At 41.4% G+C, this 12373-nt stretch overlaps 1 protein-coding gene across 12 annotated transcripts in view; it reads left to right on the top strand.

Annotated features, from left to right (window-relative positions):
• Window positions 1–12373, top strand: part of arfip1 (ADP-ribosylation factor interacting protein 1 (arfaptin 1)) — a 234439-nt gene that overhangs the window by 188940 nt on the left and 33126 nt on the right. For 11 of the 12 annotated variants that reach the window (XM_068040928.1, XM_068040898.1, XM_068040851.1 and 8 more), the window contains 2 exons: window positions 3261–3356; window positions 7284–7396. In XM_068040928.1, coding sequence (XP_067897029.1) covers window positions 3261–3356; window positions 7284–7396 — 209 coding nt within the window. The remainder of the gene's footprint in view (window positions 1–3260; window positions 3357–7283; window positions 7397–12373) is intronic. The other variant, XM_068040908.1, reaches the window with a different exon arrangement.

Here is a 12373-nt window from a genome sequence, read left to right as displayed (position 1 = left end):
AAAACCAAGTCTACCACAGAGCTCCTGTCTCTTCAAGACAAGATAGTCATAAGGTTCTTCTATGTTCACCCCCGTGCCCTCCCAAAAAGAACAAAGTAATTCAATTCCCAGGGCAATATGATGTGATGTGTCTGAGAAATGATGAATCCCTATTATTGAAGTTTCTGGATACGGTCAAATTAAAACTAAAAACTCAAAATAAAGGTATACAAGCACAGCATAGAAACCTGAGGTGAGAAATTTATCATTCTAAAATAAAGATTACTGCCGATAAATAGCCAAGTCCTTGTGTGGTGTAACATTCTGCTCTTCGACTAACAGTGAGCGATTAAAAACACTATCTTAGCTAAACATTAGAGGAAACATTGTCTGGTCGCGTGATACCTGCTTAATTGGAGCTGGGTCAATCATCCAAGCAAATTACGAAGAAAAGGATTGTATTTCAGCAATAGAGGATCAGATGGGGAAAGCAGTAAGTGAAATTACAGGTCCAGAAATGAGAGTAAGGAACTATTAGAAATTGAGCAAGTTATCTAAAGAATTCTTGTGTACCCACAAAAGTAAGTTTAAAGCATCATCCTACAAAACAGTGCAAATGAATAGATGAAAAAACTAACAGCTTTGTATTCTTTGGCATGGATCAGACTCAAATTCTTTTGGGATACTTTGAAACTGAGCTCCACAGACTCTTCAGAATATCACACAGCTTGGAAAATTTTTCTACCTAACCCAATCCATTGAAACCCCTCCCCATTCACACACTGCCATACATTTTAACTATTCAGCATACGTAATCCAATTGATACGAATACTGTATAGAGTCACAGGTAATAAATTTGCAGGTAATGCATCCCCACCATTGCCGATAGTTCCCAGCTAAAATACAATAATAACTATAATAAATGCTGTAACATTAAAAAACTTGAGAATTAACATCACGAATGAAAACACTGGGCTGAATTTTATAAGCCCGCCGCCAATTTTGGCGGTGGACGAAAAAAATGGTGGCCCGCGCAGCACCAAAGAGCTGCCGCGATGCCAAGCGCGGAGGCTCAATTGAATAGCTGGGCGCCCGATCACGTGGAGGGGGCGGGCTGTTTGCCCCCATACACAGGCGCTGACGCCATTTTTAAAGGGCTGTCAGCCCTATGAGGAAATTTAACTATTTTAAGGTAAAGTGAATAAAAATAAATAAATACATTTCTTTTGCCCCTCTCCCACCCCAAAATAACAAATTAATTATTTGCCCTCTCTTCCCCAAAGCACTTACCTTTACAATCTGACCTTCCCTCCTCTCCCCCAAAACTGCGCAAACTTTCAACTTCAACCCTTTCCAAAATCCCCTACACCCATGCTGCTAATTTGATCCTGTCCCCCCCCCCGACCAGTATTCCGCCTCGTTTCCCCAGACAGGGATCCGAAGGTGCTGCAGTGCCAGCCGCCAGGATGAAGATCATGGGGACATAAGGAGGCTACGTGAAGTTCATTAATTCAATGATTATAATTTATTTAAATATTTAAATTGTGCTCCCATTGCTGAGCAGCGGGGCGGCCACCACTGGTAATATCGGGCCGGACCCTGCTGGCGTCAAAGTCTGTGGCGGGCCTCATCTGGGATCATTTTCAAGCCTCCCCACCCCCCCAAAAATGAATCCTGACGTCGAGGGCTCCTTAAAATCCAGCCCATTTGAGTCGTTGAGAAATTACATTTATTTCTACGCTGAGGCAAATCGTAACTCATTAATTTGTGACTTATCAGTGCTTTGTCACTCAGAATTAATTTCCATTTTTACCCCCTCCCCACTTCATATATTTCACAGACTTTACACTTGCAGATGCATGTTGCGTGGTGGTCATTTTTGCAGTTACAAAATATTCTGCTGAAGCGTGATTTATTTTAGCTGCTCTCTTTTATGAGCTTATGAGCAAGAGTCAGCTTTGTCTCAATTAATAGCACTTTCACCTCTGAGTCACAAAGTTTTGGGTTCAAGTCCACTCCAGAGACTTGAGCACAAAATTGAGGCGGACACTCCAGGGCAGTATGAGGAAGTGCTCCACTGTTGGAGGTGCTGGCTTTTGGATGAGACCTTGAACTGAGGCCATGTTTAGTTTCTAAGATGGATCCTTTGGCACTATTTCAAAGAAGAGCAGGATAGTTATCCCTGGTGTCCTTCCCAACATTTATTCCTCAATCAACATGACAAAAACAGATAATCTTTTTTTAAATAACATTGCTGTTATTGCTGTGTGCAAATGGGCTAAACATTTGCTATATTTCAACAGTGACTACACTTCAAAAGTACTTCATTGGTTGTAAAGCACTTTAGGACATCCCAAAGTCATGAAAAGCACTATATAAATGCAAGTCTTTTCTTGTTGGTGTACTGCACTATGTTTAATTCTCTCTAGTCTTGATACTTTGTCGTACTTCATTTCTTAGTGGTGCGATTAAAGCATCGGTGATATTTGATTGTTGCATTACTCTATGTTCAAGGTGTTGTTTCTCCTACCAGTGGGACATTGGATATGTTTGACTCAAATCCTAGGAGTTCTACCAAAATAGTAACTATTGGCACCGAAGTTGTAGCTATCATATTTCTCAGAAACCATCTTTTAGGTGTAGTCACTAATTACAACATTGGAAAATTACTGAAGGTACATTGTACAGGTTTTTGTGGTTTCTGGCTCACTCTTTGTGTATAATTTGCATGCACACACCTAAACCAGTATTGAAAATTAATTATTTGCCAGAAGAGTACACTGGGCTAACAGCACTTCTTGGGTCTTTTTTTTTAGTAAATTGCATTTGGCCTACAAGTGTGTCATAATGGTGCTTTGTAAACACATGACTAGCATATACCTGTATTTAAAACACTTAATGACATTGCACAACGTAGTTGATGATCTGTATGTGGTTTGTAAGAGTTTAGGACAAACAAAGAATATGTGATGTGCGAGTACTTTCCTGGCATCACTATTAAATGGATTGTTTGATATAAATGTAAAATTCATTTCAATTTGCCATTGAGATTCTTTTGTATGTGTGTAATGGATGGATGTCTATCCTTCCCAACATTAACCAAGATGTTTTGCAGATCTGTTGAATGGATGTTAAAACTGTTTTGTTAAAGTGTCAGTGGTATTCATTATTTTGTTTTCGTGCAGCCCTCCTGGAAATGGTCATGTTGTATCAGTTTGAAAATGTTCCATTCTTCAGATGCCTTTTTGATATTTCTTACTGTTAATCTTGCTATTTTCAGGTTCCTCTTTCTTTCCAAAGAGTCCAGTTATGTTTCCCAGCAATGCAGCTGCTACCAGATTGGCTGAACATGCACAGGATGTTTCTGGTCATGCAGGTATTCACTGCTCTGCCTAGAGAAATAATTATTTTCTCTGCTGGCAATACACTAACGCACTATGATATCACCTTTATAAGTAATTGGATTACTCTCTTCAGATCTGCATGCTGCTTACAGGTGTCTCTTGTGCCTTGGCATTAATGGACAAATGATGCAAAGTTACAGTGGCTTTTCCTCTTTCTATTTATTTAGGCTTCCATCTTAACAAGCATGGACTTTTCAAGTTTATCAGCAGCTAACGTTTGAGGTGCTTTTGCTGAACTCATTCTTAATACGTATCACTTTTTTCCATAGGGAATATTTTGAGGTTTTTTTCATCGGTCACATGAAATGTAAGCTGAAACCATAAATTGAAAGGGTTGCAGGCATTTGGCTTCAGTAATGACAATGGTGATGAGCACTTTGATCATTGACACATAATTAACAATTACAGATTTGCTTGTAATGTTAAATCCTATCCAACTGCAAAATGCTTTTAATGTGTATATAAATGAACTATGAAATGTCTTGTTGATTTTATCCAATGAGCAACCAAGTAGGAAATTACTAGATTCAGTCCCCAAATTGAGCTGCATTAACTGCTGCGTTTGGCTTCAGCATCCTGGGATGTGGATGGAAAAATCGACCAGGATTCCTGGTCTTGATCACTATCCAACAAGTCCTGTTGGAGAGGACACATGCAGATCCCTGCTGTAATGGTGGCAGAATCTGGCTTCGATGTCATCCCTCCTGGTAGCCAAATGGTCTGCCAACAATTGCTGTCTTGAGAAATGGCCACTTGGACAAAGTACTGGAGGACAAGCAGCTCCCATAGAATCACACTTCAGTAAAGAGTCCATGGCTTTAGAAAAGAACATGCTGAAGGTGCTTAGAGATTTTTAAGAATCATTTTTTTCAGGTGCAAAGTACAAAGTTCACTGTTAGAACTAAAATATTAACCTCTCATCTACTGTTTTGAATGGAACTTTTAACCTAATTATTTCTGGGTGAGTTCAGCTGCTCTGTTCTTCTCTGAGGATTATTTCATGAGGTTAAATGGGTCTTTAATTCCCTTCCATCTGTCAGAAATTCTTTGCCATTTTGATTTTACTTTTAAAAGTTAGCCTTTTATTAACTTGCTGCAGTCATTGTTGAAATGTGCCTTTTTGCTTCTAATCAGCTTTGCATTTTCTATGCTTTTCTAGATGTGTTCTGAAGATAATGTGTATTTGTGTTATTACAGAGAAACTGTTGGATGATTTGGGATGGTCAATGCCATTTGCTTGGTAGAACGTCCCCTTGTTTGACGCATTTTCTACTAAAATCTACCTAGTTTACAAAAGGATTATTATTATTTTAAAAATGTGTATTTTCATCTCCCTTTCCCCTCTCTTTTTGAGAGAGGGAGATTGGTTTAATCTTGAATCCTTACACCTTTCACCTCTCCAAGCATGGGCCTAGATTTCTTTTCCATTTGTCACTATAAACTCTTATGTAACCAAGAGGGCATGGTAGACTATTGAAGTATTCTGCCTAGTAGCAAATATAATTTTTAAGTTAGTTCTCATCTCTCCCCTTCACCTTACAAGATGGTACAGTATGTTTCAATGTGGCACTTGACTAACTTACTTGGCTGAGCATTGGTGAACTCTACCATCTAGGTCCTCCTTCACAACTTGATTGGAAATCCTAGTAAACTGCTTGAATTAATAGTGCCTATATTTTTTCCACAGTTTCTACCTTAGTGTCACACCATATTCTGTGATGGAATCTGTTCCTAAGAGAGACTTCTTTTCCTCCCCTGAAAGAAAGACTGCAATAATTTAGTTTTTGGAGTAGAGTATCCCTTCAGTACCGTACCATGCTGGAGTACTGAGGCATGGAATGGTGGATCATTGCTTTGATTACCTCTATGTTACTGATCTCAGTCTGTGCCTCGTTGCTATAGGAAGTGCTGCATTGGCAATACAATACTTTCCCATAGCAATGGAGGGAAAACGGGTCAGAGATAAATGCTGTTATGCATTTCCTACTGCTGGTTCAGATCATCTGCCCTTCTGGCTGCAATTGGTGTGTATCACTGGGAAGAACAGGAAATATAGGTCAAGATTTTCCTCTTCCCAGCTCACCATATTCTAGCTATTAAATGAATGGACAAAAAGTGGCAGGCTGGGAAGTGTAAATGTGGACAACCCCAACAAAACCCTTAAATACAGAGGTTAAAAATGGAGCTGGTTTAACTTGCATGGAGGAAAAATGTTATCAAATGTATTTAAACTTTCACAACTGACACTTCCAGTAAATGTAACTTGATGCTCTGTGTCACAGTATTTGCTTTTACTGAATGATATTATCTCATGGAGTCACTTCTAAATGAACAGAAAAGCAAATGTGCTTACCCAGAGTGAAAATGATTCATAATTTTATTATTTTCAAGGAGAGGTAGGAGGAAAAATTCTATACAGTGTTTTTTTTTCTTTCCCATACCCTTTTGTGTTTCAACCAGCACAAAGCTGCTTAAACTGATATTAGTTCTTGCCTTTGCAGCATTTTCTTTCTCCCGTTCAGTCAGCAACATCTAGCTTACACTAAAATCATGTGGTGAGCTACAACTGAAGCATATTGTCATGCTGTGGTGCAGATATAACCAAGTGTGCCTTTCTATACTTTATTGGCTTTTGTCCATATTTCTATTCTCATTAACTACATCATTTCTATTATGTACAGAAAGTGACCAAACTAGAATATAAAAAGATAGTTTCGCTGCTGAGTCTTTTCCAACCCCATTTAGTGTCCCTGCTCTCCTTCCTCTCCCCCATCATCCCCTCAACTTCCATTTGACATATGTTCGTTTGGTGCTAGCAGGCCTCTGATACCTCGCCCACATGACAGTCATTCTCAATAAGCATTGACAGAGCCGACAGGCTATTTGACTATAGTGCAATCGTAAGCCAAGCCTGATCCTATCCTCAAAAGATGTCCACGCATAGACACTTTCAGCAGGTTTTGCTGGGTTACGTTTTTGGGTAAAGAACCAGTCTTTTGTTTTTAGCGCCTCTAGTTACTAGGTGCTAATTTGGAACCTCCCTTTGATGCCTGGCTGACAACTAATTCAGTACAGAATGAGCATTGACCCTGGTACCATCCTGGTCTGTATAACTCTTTACTGTCATCACATAGTATACCGAGCCATTGGATAAACAATAATTAATAATAATAGTGACTTTGAATTATACCAGAGTATGACATTTTTAATGTTCCTGATGTTGAATTTCCTGAAAATAAGTACAGCAACGATCCTCTTTATAACGTCCTAAGGACAGCCATTGATGTAGGTTGCCACCAAGCCCACCATGAGTGAAAACCTTGGCTAAAAATAACCATGTCGCAAGTCTGTTTATCCACCATGTAAATGGCTCCAAGGTCGATGAATTTGGATTTGCTCTGGAATAAAACTTAAAAGAATACTCCCAAATAAACAGTGATGATGGCCTTATCAAGTATTCATTTATTTCTTCATCCCCTTCTCCCAATAGATTAAAAAGATGTAAGATTTTAAAATGCACCTTTTAATGATTGGGTTCCAGCCAGAACTCCCACTTTGTGCTGTTTTGAGGTTAAAGCATGGCTTTAACTGGCCAACCACGGCTCCCAATATCGCATGCTGTACATTGTGAATCATACCACTTGGACTACCGAACCATATAAATCCACATGTAATTTGCTGAATAGGAAGCTTAAGTTGATTGCAACATGAACAAAATGAAGGTGGGTTGATGTAGTTGTCCTGTGCACGTGTTGGCCTGGCTGTGTTTTTGCTTTGTCACCTTGATTACTTGCAGTCTTGGATCCTCTTTAATCCTACATTATTTGAATGTGTTCCTTCTGCCTTTTGTGTGATGTGTTATTTGCATTGATTGTATCTGTTCCTTTGTTTAAAAACAGGCGGCGTGAAGAACATTCAGAGTGGTCCAGTTGTCATTTCAGATGATATATCTAAGAACATTGCTCTTGAAAAACTTGAACAAGTGAAAAAATGGAGCATAAGTACATACAAGGTACGTGCTGTGGTGCTGTTTTCCATATGTTCTCAGCTGGAATATAGCATACAGTTGTTCAGCAAATGTGTAGAAAATGGCTTCTGGACTTTCTAATACAAGGTGTTAGCTTTGTATTTTACATTACCAGCTCATAATACTGTGCAATTTAGACATGTATCTTGTAGCCATTTATGCTCTTTAATAGCCTTAACTTTTAAGGAAGTATTGGTGAGAGCAGTAATGAGTTTTTTTTTCCAGTATTCCAAAACCATCGTAGAGTGTTTATATGCAATTGAGGAAAGTAACCTTGATTTGACTTTTCGGGTTCCTTTGACTCAAACTACAGTTCCCCACCCACTATCATCTTTTGGATTCTTGCCTTCTCACACTATTTGCCAGCCAATAAAAACAAACGGGGGATCTGCTCCAAACCTGTGTTGTTGCTATTTTTGAGCCAAAAAAATCTCCGTGAAATGACAACTGTGTTATTAGCTAAAATGAAATTATGACCGTTATACTCCAGTGTGGTAATCTTTTATAATGTGCCTTGTAAAACTTTATACAGTTTCAATTAATTTCATTAACCTATCCCAGTACATATCACTAAAGCCTAAGAATATTTTAAATATATCCTGAATGTACAATTATTTATTTTTATTGTGTCAGAAGACTGGCGTATTATAAATTTTAAGTGATGTGCACGGAGCTGATTAATGCAATATTAAACCGAATGCTTTATTTTATATCAGCATTCTTAATCATATCATAGTAGCCGACATGATGCTGTTGTGTAATACACTGAAATAATTGAAAATGCCATGATTTTCTTGTTATTGAGAAGACATTAGCATGAACAGTAGAACTTGTAATTACTTCCAAGATTACATAATTCTTTTCTAGTTTGGTCTGATAGGTTGTTTTATACAAGACATTACTCTGATTGACTAGGTCACAAAAAGCTTGGGGAATTGATTTAAAATGTTCTCAAAGATAGTGTTTTTTGTGTGGTTCTGTCCGATGACTTCTTGTTCTTTGTTACCAAAACCAATCTGAATTGATCTAATATATTTATGCTGGGAAATAAATACCCAACTTCCTTTTTTTAACCATAATTCAACCTAGCTATGTTTAATAATTGATGTTGAGGTGGGTTTTTTTTATTATTCGATCATGGAATGTGTCGATGGCAAGGCCAGCATTTGTTGCCCATCCCTAACTGCCCTTGAGAAGGTGGTGGTGATCCTCCGCCTTGAACTGCTGCTGTCCACGTGGTGTAACACCCACAGTGGTGTTAGGAAGGGAGTTCCAGGATTTTGACCTCTCAACAGTGAACGAACAGCGATATAGTTCCAAGTCAGGATGGTGTGCGACTTGGAAGGAAACTTGCAGGTGGTGGTGTTCCCATGTGTCTACTGCCCTTGTCCTTCCAGGTGGCAGAGGTTGCAGCTTTGGAAGATGCTGTCGAAGAAGCTTTGGTCAGTTGCTGCAGTGCATCTTGTAGATGGTATACACTGCTGCCACTGTGCGGGCTGCTTTGTCCTGGATGGTGTCGAGTTTCTTGAGTGTTGCTGAAGCTGTGCTCATCAAGGCAAGTTGAGAATATTCCATCACACTCCTGACTTGTGCTTTGTAGATGGTGGATAGGCTGATCCAGGTCAGTTTCTGGTCAATGGTAACTCCCAGGATGTTGAAAGTTGGGGATAGAGTGATGATAATGCCATTGAATGTCAAGGGGAGATAATCAGATTCTCTTTTGTTGGAGATGGTCATTGCTGGCACTTGTTTGGCACGAATATTACTTGCCACTTATCAGCCCAAGCCTGAATGGTGTCCAGATCTTGCTGCACGCAGAGGAGTTGCGAATAGTACCGAATATAGTACAATCATCGTCAGTGAACATCCCCACTTATAACCTTATGTTGAAGGGAAGGTCATTAATGAAGCAGCTGAAGGTGGTTGGGCCTAGGACATACCCTGGGGAATGCCTGCAATGATGTCCTGGGACTATGGTGATTAGCCTCCAGCAGCCACAACTATCTTCCTTTGTGCTGGGTTTGATTCCAGCTAGTGGAGAGTTTTCTCCCTGATTCCATTGGCTTGGTCAAATGCTGCCTTGATGCCAATGGCAGTCGCTCTCACCTCACCTCTGGAATTAAGCTCCTTTTCCATGTTTGGACCAAGGCTGTAATGTGATCTAGAGCCAAGCAGCTCTCGCAGAACTCAAACTGCACATCAGTGAACAGGTTAATGCTGAGTAAGTGCCACTTGATAGCACTGTCAATGACACCTTCCATTACTTTGCCGATGACTGAAAGTAGACTGATGGGGCAGTATTTGGCTGGTTTGGATTTGCCCTGCTTTTTGTGGATAGGACATAACCTGGGCAATGTTACACGTTGTCAGATTGCTGCAAGTGTTGTAGCTGTACTGGATCAGCTTGGCTACGACGCAGCTGGTTCAGGAGCACAAGTCTTCATTACTACAGCCGAGATGTTGTCAGGGCCCATAGCCTTTGCTGTAGATAGATCTCATAAAATGCCCATGTTCATTTATAAATAAAGAACCCTAAGTCTGTTAATCTACCCAACTTTCCCTGTCCAAATCATATTGCAACATTTGGAGTTCTAAAGAACAGCTACTGCCTCCAACTTTTGATGATTCCACCTACATAATCCTAATATCTATTAAAACTCATGGCCTCATTATCCTGTCAAATTTAACTCCCATATTTCTCAGAGAGTATGTTCTCTTAGTTCCAAACATTGCTTTTCCCTCAACCAACTCAATTCTCCATCAAGCCCAAAACTTGTACATTGTTCCTGTGTCTGCAAAGACTTTTCCATTATCTCGCTCACACACACAAACAGAATATGAGAAAAAAAGACTCTCACCTCTCACCTTTTCTTTGCCTTAACATTTGTTGTCTTTTGTGATGTTAACAATATTATTCTGATTAATGAAAAAATAAAATGCTGGAAATGCTCAGTAAGTCCGGCAGCATTTGTGGAGAGTTTCAGTTCAATGACTTTTTGTCAGAACTGTAAAATGTTTGAGATGTAACGGCATTTAAGCACGGTCACGGAAAAGAACAAAAGGGAAGGTATGCGATAGGGTGGAAAGCAGGACTGAATGACAAAAAGGATGATGGTGCAAAGCAAAAGGAAATTTTAATGGGACAAGTAAAGAAACAAAAGATGGGCCGAGAGGAGCTGTAAATGGCAACAGCAGAATCATTACCAGCACCTGCTATCTGAAAAAATGGGAGTAGTTGTTATTCTGAGCCGACTACAAAGTGCATCCTGACAACGCAGCCAAGTGCTGACGTCATCAGTCCGTTCTCAGCTGCGCACATGTGCAGAACGGTTTCCTCCTGCCAGTATGGTACTATGCATGTGTGGCCTACGTCAGCACTCGGCTTGCCAAGACGAATTCGCGCATGTACTCTAAAACGTCATCACGTGCTGGAACGGGCCTCGCTGCTGCCTTCCCTCAGCCACTCGCTCCCAGCCTCGCACTGCCTTCCCTCAGCCCCTCACTCCCAGCTTCACACTGCCTTCCCTCGGCCACTCGCTCCCAGCCTCACACTGCCTTCCCTCAGCCACTTGCTCCCAGCCTCACACTGCCTTCCCTCAGCTACTCGCTCCCAGCCTCGCCTCTGCCTTCCCTCAGCCACTGGCTCCGGCCTCGCCTCTGCCTTCCCTCAGCCACTCGCTCCCAGCCTCGCACTGCTTTCCCTCAGCCACTCGCTCCCAGCCTTGCCTCTGCCTTCCCTCAGCCACGCCCCCGGCCTCGCCTCTGCCTTCCATCAGCTACTCGCTCCCAGCCTCACACTGCCTTCCCTCAGCCACTGGCTCCCAGCCTTGCCTCTGCCTTCCCTCAGCCACTCGCTCCCAGCCTTGCCTCTGCCTTCCCTCAGCCACGCGCTCCCAGCCTTGCCTCTGCCTTCCCTCAGCCACGCGCTCCCGGCCTTGCCTCTGCCTTCCCTCAGCCACACGCTCCCGGCCTCCTCGTTTCCCTTCACTTCGGCTACTTGCATCCCGTGGCCACCCGCTTTCTGCCGTGCCACCCGAACAAGTGGCGGGGAGCGAGCTGCCAAAGCGCAAGGCGGGAGCAAGTGGCTGAGGGAAGGCGGCGACAAGATGGGGGGAGCAAGTGACGAGCAGATGGGTGTGGGAGGAAGTGACGAAGAGAAGTGCGATGGCAGAAGAGAGACTGTTGGGGGTGGGGTGGAGGCAGCGATCGCAGCCATTGAGGGGATTTGGGCTTAATTTGTTTTTTTTAGATAAATTGAGCAGTGCCATCTGTATTACTGGCAGCTGCCTTGGCATCGCAGACCATGCTGTTTCTTTGGATGAGGCTGCATTTGCACATGTGCCAGTACTACGCAGCCTAGTGGTTGCATTATCAGCATATGCAACCTTCTGACTAATGCTCCACTGAACTGTATTGTCTAGTCTCCTGCTCTAACTAATCCTTCCCCAAGACTTCAAAGCTGTATTTCGTTTCTTCCAATAGTTTTTCCCTTCTCCAGCTGCAACTTTTAAAATTGAAGATAAAAGCAGAAAATGCTGGAAATACTCTGATGAAAGTTCTGATGAAAGGTCATCAACCTAAAACAATAACTCTGATTCTCTCTCCTCAGATACTCAGACCTGCTGAGTATTTCCAGTATTTTCTGTTTAATTTCAGATTTCCAGCATCTGCAATATTTTGCTTTTGTTTCAAAATCCAAGCTTTGAATCACCAATCACTGCTTCTAATTTACTTTGTCTTCTCTGTTTGGTATTGGTGATATCCTGAATTATGGACCTTGATACCTCAATTTCACAATTTAAAATAACATGCATGTTTCATAGATGTATTGCTGGATCTAAAAAAAAAATACATCTATAGAGCAAACGAGTACGAACAAGATAGCTCCACCCAGTCTGTTGAAGCCCAGATTATGGCACCAGTGTAAGGCTCAGAGGACAGGTTGGCAAAATGAATAGTCTG

The sequence above is a fragment of the Heterodontus francisci genome, chromosome 1 (assembly GCF_036365525.1).
Source record: "Heterodontus francisci isolate sHetFra1 chromosome 1, sHetFra1.hap1, whole genome shotgun sequence".
Taxonomy (NCBI): domain Eukaryota; kingdom Metazoa; phylum Chordata; class Chondrichthyes; order Heterodontiformes; family Heterodontidae; genus Heterodontus; species Heterodontus francisci.
The sequence above is the reverse complement of the archived record's forward strand: the minus strand, read 5'-3'. Positions and strand labels throughout refer to the sequence as shown.